Here is an 18033-nt window from a genome sequence, read left to right on the forward strand (position 1 = left end):
CTTTGGCAAGAGTTTCATACATACAGCTCTTAAAATAACGAGAGCTAATGTCGCATCTCTGATCAGAAGAGCCAGTTGAACATTATTTTAATCCCTTCAATGTTTATTTTCACACCACAGTCCTTGGGGAGCCTGTATCTCAGGAGACTGCAGTTCAGAGGTTCCATATTTGCAGATTTTGATTACTCATTTTTTTTTTTTTAAATTTGCTTATGAAAGCATTCTGAGACGTTCTTGCTGTATCTATGGATGCAAGATGGAGGGATGCAAGATGGAGGGTGTCAGACAATAGTTTGCAGGAGCCGTTTGGTAGGGGTATGTTGTTAGGTATCGGACCGTGGTTCACCCTAACACTGGGTTTGGGATTAGAATTATGATTTGGTCTAGTGGGTGATGACGCACAAGGGTTAGGCCTGGGCTTGGACTCATACCCCGAAGTCACAGATCCCTGCTGGCCATGTACCCTAACTGACTGTCTGAATTTAACCTACCAACACTTTCCAGGCCCAGCATGAGTCTTAATGATTCTTGCAGGCATAAATCCTAATCCTAACTGCCTCTTCTCGTAGCTCCACCTTTAGACATAGTCTTTGTGATAAAGCTCTGACCTTAGGTGTCCAACACCTATGGACCATAGCTCAAAGGTAGTGACCCTCCCACTCCTCAGGCCGCAGGCCCTGCCTAGTGCTTGCCTAGATCTGGCTGGCAGCTCTTGCTGAGGGAAGCCCTAAACCTCACCAAATGTCACTTTTGGACCCAACTGATAACCCAAATTCAGCACCCATCACTGGCCTGAGTTCGCCATAAGAGACTCGGGGCTGAAAACAGCCCTGACCACAGAATAAGCTGGGAATGCAAATACTCTCCCTTGTTGCCTGTAGGAATCATTCAGAAATGGCGTGTGGAGAAAAAACACTGTATGTGGAAGTAAAAATGACAAATTATGGCTAATTGCTCTGGAGAATCTGCCCTCTGGGCTCTTCAGAGAACTGGCATTGTAATTTTTTCACCTGTGGTTATTTTTTTTTCCTCCTTCTTAGCTATGCGGACACTTAGCGAAGACACCATCAGGCTCTTTCTCCAGCAGATAGCAGGTGCCATGAAAATGCTGCACAGCAAAGGCATCATCCATCGGGACCTGAAACCGCAGAATATCCTCCTTTCCTACGCTGGAGGCAGGAAATCAAATCCCAACAACATTCGCATAAAGATCGGTAAGACCCTGTTACAAATGTCACCCTAAGTGCTCTCAGGAGAGTTTGGTGATGAATAAGTGGCAAGCCTCAATCTTTCTTTGGGGAAATGTCTAGAAGAAGGAAAGAATTGCTGCACTTTTTAAAATGCCCTAATGTTTTTCATCTTCCTCGCTTAGTTCCTCTGCTAGATGTAACCTTCAGTTGGCTGCAGGCAGTAGGAGCAAGAGCTCTCTGCTCTGCCAGGACACAGACTAACACAAAAGAATTGAGCAGGCCTTGCTCCACTTCCAGCTGAATGGTGCCTCCCTCGGTAAAAACAAATACCAGCCTGCCCTAATTGGCTTGTAATCTCCAGGCTTACCAAGAAATGAGCAGCCGTTGTGACTTTTACTTCAATTCTATTAAAAGCTGAAGACAAATGTTGGTGTCTTAAGGCCTGAAACTAGCTGCTCTCCTGGCTGGCCTCAGAGAGCACAGTGGGAGTCAGGCACGCCCAAAAGCAGGCGTTTCCACAGTCCGAATTAGAAGCAGGCTTCTCAGCTGCTTCTTGAAAAAATGCACTTTTTGCACATTAGGCAAGTGGCACAGGTGGACCAGTCGTTGGGACAAATGCTCCAGAAATCCAGCTACAGAGCGCATGTATCCCCTGTGGTCCCTCAGAGATGAGTGCTGGATGATATCACCCTCAACACATGGACTTTTGATTATGTTACAGCTCATGAGCTGAAGCTGACACTAATTGGATAAAACTGTTCCTTGCCTGAACCCTGTGCTGTGGAGAAAGCGTTAATGCTTTCATTCAGCTGAGAAATGAGGTTAAGTGGAAAAGTTTGAAACATTGCTGCCCATTTGGTTGAAGCGTTTTTTGTGAAGTGCAGAGTTATCTGGAAGGTGGAAGTGACTGGGAGCCGCGGATGTAGGCAGGAGGGCTGCGGGCACGGCTTCTCTTGGGTGTGATGTACCCTGCAACTCCTCCCTCCTGCTTCCCTGAGAAGTACATGGTCCAGGGAATAGCTAGCCATACCAATTCATTAGTGACAGATGACAGTGTAAACAGCTGTGTCGATCTCCTAGCTTGAAATATCTGGTAACCTTGAGAGAACCTTTAAGTATCATATGATCAGATGCTGAGTTAACCTGCAGAGATAATTAATCTTGGTATTCCTTGTCCCTGGCTTTTCTAGCCACCAGGTGAACTTTCAGCTTTCTGTCCTTGTGCTGGGGTTAGCATTGTTGAAACTCTTCTAAAGGAACAGAGCAAGACTGTTTTCAGTAGGGCTGGTCTAGAAATGTGGGTAGTGGTGAGTAGTGGTTTCTCTTGGATGTCTGTTACATTGCAGCCTTTTCAATGGAGGGGAACTTTCAATTCCCCAAATTAAAAGTTGAGATAGCAGCAGATGAACTAGCTAGTATGAACTGGCATGCTCTCACTGAAGTCAAGAGTGCGTTACCAGCTTCTAGCAGCTGACATTTCGGAGTGCAGGCAAATGGGTACAGGAAGAAGTGACTATTGATCCTTTGAAAAATGGATGGGAGTTTGTGCTTCTGAATACTTCTGAAGAGAGCTATCAAAGTCTTGTTAAGATGGGATACTTCACTTGCTGTGAAGATTCATGGGAAGTGAAAGAAGAGTAGGGGGAATCAACTGGGGAAGGTGCAGGCTCTCAAGAACTGGTGTCTGATTCTGACCTACCTCTATGTTTCTCTTTGTAGCTGACTTCGGGTTTGCCCGATATCTGCAGAATAATATGATGGCAGCAACATTGTGTGGTTCACCAATGTACATGGTAAGTCTGTTTTGCCTACAGGTTTTTCTGTATTGTTCTTGCTTTGCCCCCCAGAAGCAAGGCTTTGTTTTTCACTAGTCTTTCCCCCAGAGGTGAAATTTTATTTACTTGTCAGAAACCAGCTATTACACAGGGAGAATTCATAAAGTTCTAGCTGCTGGTAATGTTGGACAACAGGTGCCTGTGTTGTCATCTAACTTTCAGGTGAGCTGTTGATAAATAAAACTGAGCAAAACAGGGTATTGATTGCTGTCTGCTCCTAGGAATTGCATCTTCCACTAAAGACATTGCGAAATGAAATCTATTTCCTCTGCTGCAAGCAAAGCAACAACAAAAGAGTGAGGGATGGAGTGATATTTCACACATCTGGCTATATTTGAGGTGTTGCTTCCTTGGAGAGGAACCTCAGTAAATCACTGCTTCAGCAGGCCCTTTTGAGACAGAGTGGTTCCACAAGCCTGCTGTCACCTCGGGCTTTGCAGTTGTTTTTGCTAAGGCCACAGCATCAGGAGCAAGGTCCCTGTTTAACAGCAGTTTTGTAAAATCTCCAACTGTTTTTAGCTCTTTGGTCTTGCAAAATCCCTTCAGATATGTGGACCTATGCAGGCAGAGATTTTGCCATCCTGGCTAACTTACTCCTAAGTATGCTTTGCTCTACAGTTCAGCAGAGGAGTGTAAATGGAGCTCACCTGCTTCTGTTTGCAACTTACGTTTTGCGCATTCCCACTCCCTAACCCTTCTCCCCCCACTAATTCTTTCACCAAACCGCCTGCTTCCAGGTTGACTTCCTAGCTTGTGAAACAGATGTGTTTAAAAAACAAACTGATCCCTTTTACTCCCTTTGTACTTTCCACTCTGGGACCAGGATGTGAGGAGGTGATCTCTTGTTTGTGCTTATAGTAGCAGTCAAGATCTCAGTGTCACATCAAGTCAATGAAATTAAAAATGACAAAACCAGGCAAAAATAAAAACGTCGAAGCCAGCCATGTAATAGTTCCTGGGGATGTGGGTGTCTGAGCTCAAAGTGAAAAGATGACGTGGATCGATTTAGGTTGAATTTTTTACAAGTGCCCTGGGGGGAGTAGGCACCTGATTTTGAACATGGTCTAATCCACTCTAGGTTGTTTGTGGTTTTTTTTTTTGGCTGTACTCTTTGGGCAGAGTTAGGCTGGACTGTGCTGCATTGCACAGGGGTAGTGTGTTTGGTACTCTGTTCCACAGTACTAACTCAAGCAAAACAGACTTCCTCTCTCTCCCTTTTTTTGAAGCCTGATGTTTATTTGAACTATGCTATATGTGAAGATGATGTAACTTTTTTCTCTTGTGAGAGCTTCCCGAATTGTCTATTTTTAGTGATACTTTTTCTTTCAGAGTCTCCTGTGAAAGTAAATGAAAACACACAGCTTATTTTTTGAAAGGGCTGGAGGAAGCTAGTGATGACCTTTTTCTACTTTATTTTTTTATTTTAAACAACTCTGGACATTACAAGGAATCTCAGAATGTTTTGTGTTGTTCTGTGTTTACTGATGGATTTGAAGGAAGATGGGGAGGGAGGGTTCAATTGGGATTTAGGGGGTGTTTGAAGTCTGTCCCTACTGCTATTGTGGCTCTTGCGTAGTAGCCCTGGGAACATCTGCTGGCAAGGCAGGCCCTTATTCCCTGCTTTAGCTCATAGCCCATTGCTGCTCTTTTCATTTTCCTTTTTTAAATAAGAAAGGTATTTTACCCACACCAGAATGAGTTTTCTGTCTGAACCCTGGTATGATCCATGTCACGTGAGACTTGAAACCTCCTTGTGCAGTTCTTGTCCTGCTTCCTTGGCTTTGTTTTTGGTGTCATGCCTGCTTCCCTTGTAGACAGGAGCTTGGGCTGTCCCTAACTTGTTTGCTACCATTTTTTTTTTCCGCTACATGTGGCCTTTACTTCTAACAGAGCTAGAAAATTGATCCTGGTCCATGCTGGCAGCGCTGCCATGAAATCTGTTGTTACAAACACATGGGATTAGCAAGCCTGCCCTTCTGTCCCTCTTCTACTGCTGCTGCTCCTAAGGCACGCTGCCTCCTGAGCCACGGGGTTTTGTGGACTTGCACCATCTCCAGCTTCTGGAACAAGCCTGGGAGGGAGCAACCGAGGGCATGGTGTGAGATTAGAAACTGGACTCTGAGGCACAGCAGGGCTCAAGCTGTTGGACTGAAATGCACAGATCTGCCTTTGAACCCAAACTGTGACCTTGGCAGCAGGCTCTGGAGCATAATTAATATGCTGCCATCTTAGGCTAAATAAGGAAAGTGCATAAGTGATGTAGATCAGGATGGAGGCCGGCGCTTACCTGTGCAGTGTGAGCCTTTGCTTTTCTTGATCACTTACCTGTTACTTGCTTTGGTTTAGAAGATTTGTCTGTGCGATTTCAGTGAGGCTCCTGAGCACAGGTGGATTCAGCAGAAAATGGTACACTGAGAAGGGAAAGTAATAAGTTTGCCCGAAGTAGCCAAAGAGCATAGGGTATTTTTTTGTCTGCCTGAATGAAAGTCTCTGCTTCCCCCACTTAGATAGGGAATCGGCCCTTTCAAGGTAGTGTTACAGTCTTCTCGGGAACAAATCTTTCACGGTTATTGGAGAATCTAGCTCAAGGGTTTTTAAAGCGTAATAGTGACTTCTGTTTCTTTCTTGCAGCTACTAAAAAAGAAAAAAAAAAAGCAACATCTTCTATAAAACAGATTTCTGTTCTCTCCCCAAAAAGGCACCAGAAGTCATTATGTCTCAACACTACGATGCCAAAGCTGACCTCTGGAGTATAGGAACCATCATTTATCAGTGTCTGACAGGAAAGGCTCCTTTTCAGGTGAGTTGCTTAGATCTAATGTTTCTCACTCTCTCTTGCTTTTTTCTTTTTTTTTTCCTTTTAATCTGCTTACTCTAAAGCTTCTGGCATCTATAATATTAACTCCTATAGATCCAGCCTCATGGAGGTCTGGCTGTCCAACACCTTGACAATATGGTGCTTTATATGTTGTAATGCTGGATGTGTTACTAGAACATGACTCTTCTCCTCTGGGCTGTATCTCAGTGAAATGTATTTCCTGGTTATAAATCCTTAGGAAGGGTCATCTCTTCAGAAAATTATCATGAATCAGTTAAAGCAGTGTTTTTTTTTTCCAGGCCCACACTTAAAAAATCAGTTTCTACTTACAACTGTACTCAGTGTATAATTTATAATTATAATTCTGTTAGGTATGGAAGGACAATAAGGAAGATTGTTAATTGCAAGTTAATGTTCGGGATGATTTGGTGGTAACTTGTGTATTGCAGCTAAATTGACTTTGCTTTCAGAGCAGTTAAGTAGGACCTTATCAAAAGGATCTTATCTGTCATCTCACAGCAATCCCTTCCAGTCTGAAATGTTTATGTTCATCAAGTCCAAACCCCTCCAAATATAACACAGTCCAGTAAAACTCCACCCTGTAATTTATGCCATAACTTCTGGATGAGCTTGAGCATATCTTTTGTGAAAGGTATTGTCTGATTTTAAGTTTTCAAGTGATGGAGAATTCATCAGTCTTATACAAGTTGCTTCAGGATTACTTCACATATTTTTAAGCTTATATATAGCTGGAGTTCATCTAGACTCAGTGCATTTTTCTTGTTCCCAATCATTAGTGTGCCACACTGTGTATTACTCTTCTTCCATGCTGAATGAGATCTGCAGACTCTCCCTTGTAACCACTATTTTAAAGTACTGTACTTGTCAAGTTTTTTTTCTTGCTGTCTTACAGCATAGCAGAGATGCTTGAGTTGCTGATACTTCTTTGCTTCTCTAATGTGTGAGCTCTGTAGAGCTTGTCTCTAATCCGTGGAAAAAGGCCAAACCTCAAATTTGCATACTGATGTGTCAGCTGATGCCAACTCTTCAGCTTCTTAGATCAGTTAGGGCAAATGTGAACTGTGGCCCTCTTTTCCTGTGTCCTGACATCTTTATCCTGACTCCCTGACAAAAAAAAACCAAAACCAAACAATGAAAAACAAACAACCCAAACAAAAAAAAAAAAGGTCGGTTTGTGGGGGAGGGAGGGAAGCTATGCTCATGTAACAAGGCAAATTTTATGAACTGCAGGACCTTTTGAGCTTCAGTTCCACAGCTCTTTAGAATTTCACACAAGACCTTGAATGTTTATGCAGTTACATCATCAGGAAGGATAAAGTGAATTCTGAATCTGTTGCAGGAAAGAGAAAACAGAAGTAAACTAATGGTATGTTTTGGTTTTGTTTAGAGCCAAGAACACTTTCCTCCTTCAGGGTAATTTTTTCCCTGCTGCTGTAAGAATCTTCCATTCCAGTGCTTTATATTCTGTCCACCAGCTTGCTCTGTATTTAGAGCAAGACTTCATTTCCTTTGCATGTTTCTTTTTTTATAAACACCCCTACAAAGTACGCTGAAACTCCTGAATGGCTCCTGTTTACTGGCTGCATCCACTTGTTGTCAGTGTTGGTATCTTTTGAGAGGAGAAAATGACTGTTAGGATAAAAGAAAATAAATATTTGTGCATTAAGAGAAAAATGTGGGGGTGGAGAAAGCAAGCTTTGACTCTGCATGCATAGGAGAACCTTGCACTCGTTCTGTCTTGTAACTTGGTGCCTTTTAGTCTCTAAAGACACCTTGATACTGTACTCATTCAAATGATTTAGTTACCACTTAACATGGTGACTTTATCATAGGAGTTCTTCACTTAGTAGCTCACACACAACCTTGGAGGATCTGATTTCTTTGAAAAGAATTAGGTGGCTTTTATCATTGGTCATTGAAGCATGTCACAGAAATGTTCTTCTGAAAACATTTGTTCTTCTAGAGAAGACTTTTCACAGGACATAAAATTGAGTATTAGTCAGCTTCATTCAACTCTCCAGCCAAGGTTTTGAAATGGCGGGTGGTCAGAAAACCATCAGCTCTCTGCCTATAAGTGTGTCCTCAGGCTCACACAGAGGTGAGAGCAGTCCTGTATGCCTGTGTCCCTCTGGTTGAGGCATGGCAATACCCTGCCTTGTGGTGGGCAATGAAGGGCCATTTTGGTCCCTGCCCAGCGGGTCCTGATCCTTGCTTTGTGCTTGCCTGACTGGATAACTTCTCTCTTTCCCATATATATCCAACATCTGTTGGGCTGGGGACAGGGGTCACTTGTTTCTCTATTTTAATTTTTCCCCATGCCCTTTCCTTTTTTGGGGTTTGTATTTTGAAGCAAAATGCCAGGCCCCATTTGTTGCTGCAGTAGCAGGTGTGGATTTGTTTGATCAAGGAGAGAGAAGAGCTCAGCCCAGATGGTTCTCTGTGCACCATCTATTTGTTTTGACCATGTGTGTCACAAATTGCCTTCTAGCTGCAAGTTTCAGGTGAAAGAAGCCTTTCTAGGGCAGATGTTGGGAAGCTAGTTAAAGGTTAACTGGCTTTATTTCTTTGTTGGCATGACTGTGTTGTAAGAATTTGCTGATGGTCACTGAGCAGGCGAGAAGCTATTGTTTACAGGGCTTTTAGGAGGAGAGAGGGGTAGTGGACAGAGGTGGTGGGGAGACCATGAATAGGGATGAGTGCTTTTGGGAGGGATATCTACAAATGGATGGGGAGATAACAAGCTGATTCCACGTAGTGCCACCAGCAGACCCAGTTGTACAGGGCCGCCAGGAACTGGATTTCCGACGTTAACCTCTTCAGGCTAAATCCTCACCTTCCCTCCCAGACTGGCAAGGACAGCCCCTCACCCCTGTCTAGCTGAGATTCCCATGGGAATCTGGAGCACGGTGGTATGAAACATGCTGCATTTGTGTGCTTTAGCTGTTCCCTGCCTGAGCCAATTAGGCACCTTCACGGGGATGCAAACCAAAAGGACTCCAGTGTTATCTGTAGTGAGAAGGAATGAGCTGTCTAAAAATAATAGGGCTTCGGGGGGCTGGGTTAGATGGAGAAAAGATCAAATGTGTGGAAAGGCTGAGGCAGCTGTCAATCCAGAAAGTGCTTGTAAATCAAGAACAGAGATGTGTGTATGTGCGTGAATATGATTTCTAGCTGTCTGAAAGTTAAAATTAACTATAGCTGGGTCACCCAAGGCAACTTCCCAGAGCCATTCCTGTCCCTTCCCTGCCTCCTTGCGCACAGACAAGAAAGAAGCTGCTTACGCTCAGATGTGAACAGTTGGTAGGATGGCTGGTGAAGCTGTCTTAAGGAGCTTTTTGTATTAAATGTGCCCATAAACAAAACAGTGAGCCTGCCATAGGGATGAGATTAATGGGATTCATAATCCCTATAAACAGATTTGCTGAGCACTGTATTAATGTGGAATTGTTAATTTGCCTTACCTAGTAAGTGGTCTGCACTTGCATCTCTTCATTTCTGTTGCTGAGGACAGGACTTGAACAGTGCGTTTCCTGGTCTTGCTGACAGGTACTGAGAAGTGCCTCGAGAGTATAGTGGTTTTCTCTTGTCCTTACCTGAGCTGAAAAGATTGGGACCCAGTGCCCACCATGAGGTGATGTAGGCTGTGTAGACAACCAGAAGCAAAACTGGAGGCAGAGAAGAAAAAGATATACACAAGGTCTAAAATATCTTCCAAAAACAATCTAGTCCTTGTCTGATGATGTTTTAAATATGATTAAATGACCTCAATCTCTTTTTTTTTTTTTTTTTGTGGGGGAGGAATCTCACTCATGGTCGTGGTGGTTTCTGTTGTGTGACCCCTGTAAAAGCTGGGCAGGTCTCAGTAAGCAGACACGCAGCCAAGCACATGCCCTTTGTGTCAGAGCTGTCTCTGGCAGTGGCACAGGTCCACTTGGACATCACATCCTGTTAAGGACCATGAAACCTGGTTGTCTGCTGTCTGAGCCTCTGTGTGAAATTTCTCCTAGCTGCTTTACGGGCATGGTGTGCTGTGTCTGCGGGAGAGTGAGCCGGGGAGCAGGGAAGTGACAAGAGAGGTAGTGCAAGTTTTGCTGCCTGGTCTGGCAGCTCTGAAAGAGTTAACCTGCCTGCATATGTTCTCATCCCAGCTAGCTGCTAGGTGAAAAATTAATTTCTAAGCTTGGTGTACCAAGTCCACTGCTTTATTTCTGGGTTAATTCTGCCTGCATAAGTAGTAGGATTATGTATCATTTGCAACAACTGCTACGTTGTGAAATGGGCCTTGAGGAAGACTAGGGAAGGGAGGATTTTATACCCAGAATTTGAACTCCTGGTTTATTTGTTATGCAGGCTGCTCTTTTGTTCCTAAAGCTGTTCCTCTGGGCTGTCCTGTGTCAAGGGGGACAGGTATTCCTGACGGTGGTAGGTTACTCTGCTGAAATTGGGCACAGTGATTGACTTGTTGCTGTAGACAGTAAGCCATTGGCTTTTGGCCCAGTGTTTGTGGGTCTGATCCTGCTCTGTTGGGAGTGGAGAGAAAAGCATCCATGGACAGCTAAAGAAAAAGGTTTAGGGGGGTGTTTTGTTTGTTTGTTTTCTGGTCCTTGTGCTTTCAGGATCCCATGAATGCCAACCACTTAATTGTGGGAGTCTTAAAATATCAACTGTTAAGACTGCACAAGCAGAAGGTATTTGCAGCAGATTTTCAAGCTTTTTCCTGGAACTACTGAGCTAGAAACATCATTACTTATTTCTTTTTTCTTTCTAACATATCTGAATCCCTTCTCTGCACCTCCAAATCCCCAGGAATCCCAAAGGAAAGGATTCAAACAAAAGAGCAGATATCATACACCTGCTATGAAGTGTTGACTAGACAGTGCTGTTTGCTGAGGGTGTGAATGTCTCTGGCCCTCTTCTGACTGAGCGCTGGGCTTTTGCATCCAGCCTTTCCCCAAGCGCAACAAATCCAGTGCTGAGTGCTTTTGGAAACACCACCCTGCATGCTTTTCGCGTGCAGTTCACTTGCAGGCAGCCAGCACCGAGTGGGATTTGGCAGGGTTACGCTGAATGCCTTTGTTGGCTCAACATATTTCCACTGCTACTGAGGACAAAGTAACAGAGTGGCAGGATTGAATTTGTCCAATTGTCTTTATATATAGAAAGGACAGACAAAACCAGAGCCAGTTACACTAATGCAGCTGCTCTGTAGTAACATGAGAGGGGGAACAAGGGCATGAATTAGCCTGCTGGTGTGTCTCCTGTTCTTGGGGAACACTGAGCTGTCCATTCTGCATCCCTGTTTCTGACAGATGGATGCTGTCCTACAGGTAGCAGCTGGCTCTGTGTACTTTGAATGGACTGGTTGTTAGGTGCCTAAAATGTGCTTTTTCTGGTGTTTTTTCTTGGGTAGGGTGTATCTGCCTGGAAGGTAGACTTCAAATTAAGTCCTTAGCTTCCTAGAAGAAGGAACTCAAATGACATTTTTAGTGTCTTAGAAATATTTTTCCTTTTTTTCCGTGATTCTCAGAGAAGCACTGTTTATTGAAAGAAGAGGTGAGCAAAGTGCCAAAGGTACAAAGGTGCTAAAGGTACCAGTCCTTTATGAAATGAACAGCAGGAGAGCAGTGGGCATGTTACTGGGAGCCTGCTGCTAGGAGCAGAACTGTGTGACTCAGTTGATTAATAATGAAGTTATGTGAAGATGCAGTTGGTTTTACCAAATTAATGGTGATCCACAGTTGTCTGTGCTGGGCACTCACTAAAATGACTCTATTCCCCAGCAGGCAACTACCTATATCAGAGACCAGCCTTGAATTGTGGGCTCTGGAGGACAGTCCTAGTGAGGAAGTGTGGTCTGGGTGTCTAGGAGCCTGACACCCTGGATATGGTCCTTGCAGAACAAGCGGGAATTGTACTGAGTCAGCAGAATGTGGACAAACAACATCCCTGCAGGGATATCTCTTTAATTTGTACAAAAAGGAAGGGAACTTTACTGAGGATTTTGTTTCTATCCAAGTTAGTGCTTAGAAACCCTCTCTAATGAACTGGGCTTTGCATGTGTGCTGCTTTTAATATACTTTGTCTTTATTGCCAGGAAAATTTTTGACAAAACAGTGTTTGAAATAGATCAGAGCTTCATTGTATTTGTGAAACAATTGAGTTGTTGCGACAGGAAATGAACAGAGCAAACAGCCAAGGCTTGTATCTCTCTGATGTGAGCAAGCACGTCGCTTCCCTGCAGTGGATTTGTTCCTCCTTGTACGTTATGTCTGTCAGGCATATTTTTCATCACACAGAGCGTTGTGGCCAAGCCATTTGGTGCAGTGTGTATGCTTGCCTCAATAAAGTTTGCCAAATATTAAGAATCTAATTACAGGGCAAGATCTGCAGGGGGAAAGGTGTAAAACGGAGTTTTACTGAACCAAATCAAGTGGCAGTGATTGGAAACTTTGGTGCAGTTTGGCATCTCTGTAACAAGGTGCTTTGCTGAATAACATTCATTTTAATGGTTTGTGAAGAAAGTATTTTTGCACCTCCTGTTTGGGTCCCTGCTGTGTGTCTGAACAGCGAAGGATATGTTATTGCAGAACAGAGAACCAGGAAATCTTTCTTATTTCCTTCTTTGAGGAATCCAGTAGCTCTTACTGGTACAAATTGATAGGAGAGCTGTGAAGCTTGTGTTGCTAAGACTGTGCAAGAAATACTGTTCTGATCAGTACTATATGAGTCTATTGATATTAGCAGCTTTTGAGACTCTCCCTTTGGTTTCTCTTGAGGTTTTGTACTGAACTCTCACAGTTATCCTTAATTTTCATCTTCAGCCAGAGGGAGTAGGTGATGTTGAAACAGCATCTTATGTGGCTGCTTTTCCAGCCATGCTGTGTTAGTGGTATTTTGATGGCCATCTGCAGATTGGCTTGTCTGATTTGCTGTTTTAAGCATCTTAATTGACCTTAAATGCTTCTAATTTAGAAATGGAAGTAGGTGGAAGGCTCGAGGGTTTTTTGAGCCTGCCCTGAACATCAGGAGAAGCTGCCTGTTGCCTCCTTGTTCACACTTTCCTACACACTCTGCTGCACCAGTAATTGATTGCAGATGAATCTCTCTGATCTTCCTTCCCTGTTTATATGTGCCTTCGTGTCTGTGTCATGCCAGCCAGCCTGCTGCCTTTAATAAAGAGACTTTGCCTAAGCAGAAAAGCTTGAGACACTAGGGTTAATTTACTGCCCTGTATTATTCATTGCATAAAAACAAATGGAGAAATGACGTTGTGAGATTTTTATGTGTCTGTGCTTCTATACTGGCGATTTTATTTTTAACCTCAGCTGTAAATCTCTTGTGCCTAGCCCTTTTTTTTTTTTTAATCCCATCTCTCGGAATTTGGGATCTTGTCATCAACATCCCCAGCAGTTGTGTATCTTACTGCACAAATAGGAGCTGTGGCTTGAGACCTTCTGGCTTCCTGGAATTAAAGTAGAAAATTCTAGTTCAGTTGCTGTTTCCCCATGTTCCTGGCCTCTTCACAGATCCCTTGCCCATCAACAGGCTCCCTGCCCCTTTTCTAAATGCCCTGCAGCGCTAATCCATGTTCTCAGCGGGAGCTGCCATTCATCATTTGGGACTCCTCATATCTGCAATTATTTAGCCTCCTGGGTGAGGCTATTAGGCCAGCTCAGACCTGCGCATCAGAGCCCACTGCAATGAAGCTCAGCCCTTGGCAGGGGAGAGCAGGACAGGACCAGGTCAGGGACAAAAAGACCGCAGGCTGAAATACTGTATTTTCACTCTGGCATAGTGTTGGCTTTTCAATCTAAAGCAAGCTGCAGGTTCTCGTTGTCTGTGCTGGTTCAGCAATTGGAAAGTGCCTCTCTGCTCTTCAGAGTAACTGTGAAATAGAAATGCTAATTCCCTTCCTTCATTGTCAACTGCTTCATACACTGGTTTTCTTTCTCCTCTGCAGGCCAGCAGCCCACAGGATCTTCGTCTCTTCTATGAGAAAAACAAGATGCTGATGCCGAAGTAAGCATTTTTCCAGTGTCACCATTTGTGTGCACTTGTTTACTCTGTATTTACACCTGTCCTCGCATGATCCTGGCTTGTCACTCAGGGAGGTGACTGTAAAATATTTGGCCACCTGCCTTCCCCCATTCCTTAAACCAGCAGTGATGTGGCCCAGGGAAAGTCAGACAGCAGTGGATTGCCAGACTTGGTGTTCTCTCCGCAGATACTAGTTCTTTTCCACATTGCAAAAATTCAGTGATTTCAAGAGCCAGCTAGTGGTCCTGTCCCACATACCACTTCCCTGAGGCTGGGAGCATTGGGGAAGAAATCATGGCAATTCTTGGATCATGCGCACAGCCAAACTGCAGTCTCTCCTGTAACCTGCCATACCTGGCTGCAGATCACATTCCCATTTCTCACGTGTCGGGACAGCAACTGCTTGTGTCCATCCTAATAGGAGGAATTATTCTAACCTTGATGGAAGTGGACACTAGTGCGGTTTCCAAGGGGAAGATAACTGCTTTCGTCCCACAGGGGTGTATGTTACCTAGCTGCTCAGGTTGTTGCCTAGTGCTGTGATTTGTCAGTGTATTTTGGTTTTGTTGCTGTGGTCTTTCTTTTTGATCTCTGAGCTCTTAAAGCAGAACCTCATGCCTACTCTTAAAACCTCAGCCTGGTATAGAGAGTTCCAACTTTATACATCAAAAAATCGGAAGGTGTTTTCTAACCAGAAAGTTAGTTTCCATTTGGCAGAGCTGCTAATGCAGCCACATACGCAGGAAGTTCATTGAGTCACTGTATGTGGATTTTTTTTTTCCCTTATCAGTTTAGACAGCTCCAAGAGATATAACGGAAGGAACTGTCAAGAAGCTAGAGAGCTCTTATCAATGACTTGCGCTATGCATTTAATTTCCCTTCAAGTACTTCCTTTTTTGATTTGGGGAGAAGGGGCAAATTTCTACCAGGATTAAATTTGGGGCATCTGCATGCTCTTCTGGATTGAACCAGAGGGCGTGATGGAGTAAAACACCCAAACAAAACAATTCAAAGCAAAAACACTGCCGCATAGTTGGAGCCAAGTAATCTGTGTGAGCAGAATGTAGAGCTTCTGTTTCCCCTATGCAGCCTAAAACATGGCTGCTCACCTTTGAGGTAGTCCCTCTTATTAAGAGAGAAATTAATCCCTACAGTTAATAAGCTTCCTTGTGTTGATCACGCAGCCCTGCTGCTGCTTTGGCTTGTGGTGCATGCAGGAGGAGGCAGGCAAGGGGACAAATGAAACTCGGCTGTAAGAGGAGAGCATGTCTGTTCTTGTAGGGATTAGTCCTTCTCCTTTGTTGTGAGTCCTTGGTACGCACTGTGCATCTACCATTTTCACTCATCTCTGCTTTTTAACTACCAAATTCCTCCAAAATCTAGATCCAAGCCAGTTGGTTTTTTTCACTTTAGAAGTCTGATCCGAAGCAGCCTTTGTGTAAATGCCGGTTCCCTGCTTTCCAAAGTGAGTTTGTCTCTTTAACATGAGCCAAAATCTGTGCTGTTTCCTGAGTAAACATGAATAAACTGCCTCCCAGCCCTGCCAACACAGGATGAAACGCGAAACCACTCCAGAGACCTCCTTCTCAGACTGCAGCGGTGCCAGGATTTGGTTTCATTCTCCTTGGGGCTAGGCAGGCTGGCACCCACCTCTCCGGCATCACCATGGAAAGTGGTGTGTTTTGGCTTGGGAACGGGGTGGGGCAGAAAAGCTTATTAAATGCTCACCAGCGGTCTCTGCCTGCTGGGCTGGTGCTGGTGCTGACAGGTGAAATGCCATTCTGAGGTGGGGAGCCCATTTCACAAAGGCCTCACAATTTTAATAGTGCTGATCTAAATAGCTACCATTCATTGTGCTGATTTGCATGGCTAAGTATATTCTAGATTGTGGGGGGAAAGAGGCAGTTTTGTTACTTACGTTTAAAAAGATGGCCTTGGAAAATAATACTGTAGGGTAGCATAGCAAAGCTTGAAGTTTTAGATGTGAGAGATAAGAGGAGGCAAACAGGCTGTTAATCTGCACCGTCTTCAGTCTGTGTTGTGACATCTGAGGTCTACTACTTGACCTTCCTGTTTCTTGGCTTTAAAACCATACAAAAGCTAAAGTCATTGCTGGGAAATGGACTCATTTTGGATGAGAGCTTTATGTGTCATGGATAAATAAATTATGACGATAACAGTGGAGGACTGCAGGTCTCCAGCACTAATGTATTTTTCAGGAGACTCTGCTAGCAGTGGTAGCTTGGGTTATTCTGTTATGCAGTGTACTTCTAAGGCACACCTTTTTTGACGAGATCATGTTTTTTTTCTTGGCTCAAACTGAGTCTTAGTTTAACTGCATCCCTTCTGGAGTCCTGGTGGCCTCTTCCTTTGTTGGCCCAGGAAGGCGCACAAAACCATTCTAGTGTCAGGGATGGAAAAGCAGCTCTTCCAGTACAAACAGGGATGAGGGATGCTTGCCATCATTCTCTGTTCTAGGAATTGCTGGGCTCAAATTCCTGAGCCAGCGAGGCCTAGGGCTTCACAGAAAAATAACCGGGTAGTACTGAAACCTATAAATACACACCTTGCCTCACTCACATCTCTAGTTTCACTGAACAAGAGTCTGTTAGTGCTAGCTAGCACCTTTTCCCTCCCCCTCCCCCCCCAGTATCTTTGTCCCAGCTTCTTTTTTTTACCCTGTCTGTGTCAGGGGTGGAGGTGGTGGAAATGGTGCAGGAAAGGTTGTTTCTCCCAGCATCAGTCAGGCTTGGCTTCAAGGCAGTGAGTGATGCCAGCCCAGCAAAGTGGAGCCCTGCCCGAGCGAGCCACATGCTGTGCTACTGAGCAGGCTTGGGCTCTGTGCAGTTAAAATTACTGTGCTGAGCACACATGCCATTACCTCAGCTGACCCACGCATGGGGAGAGGGGAAAGCCTGGTAGACCGTGGGGGCCATGCTGGCCACAGCTGTGATAAACAGAGTCAGTACTGAAAGGAGTTGGAGCCACCTACGCTTAATTGGAGAGCTCTGCCCTGGCTCCGGGCAGGCCCTGGCTGCTACAGCCCCTAACAGTGCTTCTGGTTACAGAGGAAAGTCAGCAGAACTGAATCCACTTATGCAAGAGCTGAACTCTGCTTTCCCTGCCTTAATCCGCTCATTTATTCCCTGCTTCTCACAATCTACTGGGGTTGCGAAGAGCTGCCCTGTCCTCTCCCCCATCTGCTTGTGGGGTGAGGAAGAGCACAATGACTTACTAGCTCTTTTGTGCTGCAATGGCCATTGAAAAGAGTATTTTCTTCCTAGCTATACTGGAAAGTGGGGTAATAGCTGCACTAATTTTAGCTTGCTCAGGTGGCAGTTGCTCACATCTTAGTGGCCTTCAATTAATAAATGCTGTATATCAAGGAAGCAAATAGACAAAGGTCACTTGCTAGTCTTGCATTAAGCTGCATTGAAAAAGAAATGCCTTAATAAAATGGTAGTAATTGGTGATACATTTCACCACCAATGTCATAGTTGGAAGCTTCCCCTTGGTAACTGCTTTATTTTAATGACGTCCTTATTCCCAGTAGAGCAAGTAAAAGAGATTTTGTTTATTGTGTGCAAAATACTGCATGTTGAACGGACTTAGCTGAGAACCAGAGGGATGACATTGGCACCACTATGGAAGGGAAGGATCTGCAGGTGCTCATGGGAGAGGCCACTAAAGCTAGATTAGCTGTAGCCTTAACAATGACAATGGGGAGTAAAAGCCAGAGAGAGATGCAAATAGAGATGTTCCTGTTCAGCCTCTCTCCAGTGAGCTCGTCTTATGTTCCTAGCCCAGCAGGCACAAAGTGAGTTTGCATTTGCAGGTTGCCTTCCTGACTATGTAAAAGCAGTTTAAGTAGACTGTAAGTCTCTCTTATTTTGCTTTTGTTTTCAATCCTAGCATCCCCAGGGAGACATCAAGCCACCTGAGGCAGCTGCTGCTGGGCCTTTTGCAGCGTAATCATAAGGACCGTATGGACTTTGGTAAGACTTCCTTCCAGTTTTGGTTCTGCTGCCTGTGTCGTCTCTTGTGCCATGGCATTGCACAAACCTCCATAGTTTTGGCTGCTGCTAGGAGAAGCATCCAGACACCTGGGTTTCACCTGTGCCTGGAAGACTGC

At 44.4% G+C, this 18033-nt stretch overlaps 1 protein-coding gene across 1 annotated transcript in view; it reads left to right on the forward strand.

Moving 5' to 3' along the window:
- The window catches only part of ULK1 (unc-51 like autophagy activating kinase 1), a 79987-nt gene that overhangs the window by 22697 nt on the left and 39257 nt on the right, over window positions 1–18033 (forward strand). The window contains exons 5-9 of the mRNA XM_009574698.1: window positions 1041–1214; window positions 2910–2983; window positions 5724–5825; window positions 13825–13883; window positions 17814–17896. Coding sequence (XP_009572993.1) covers window positions 1041–1214; window positions 2910–2983; window positions 5724–5825; window positions 13825–13883; window positions 17814–17896 — 492 coding nt within the window. The remainder of the gene's footprint in view (window positions 1–1040; window positions 1215–2909; window positions 2984–5723; window positions 5826–13824; window positions 13884–17813; window positions 17897–18033) is intronic.

This window comes from Fulmarus glacialis, unplaced genomic scaffold (genome assembly GCF_000690835.1).
Source record: "Fulmarus glacialis isolate BGI_N327 unplaced genomic scaffold, ASM69083v1 scaffold11623, whole genome shotgun sequence".
NCBI classification, from domain to species: Eukaryota; Metazoa; Chordata; class Aves; order Procellariiformes; family Procellariidae; genus Fulmarus; species Fulmarus glacialis.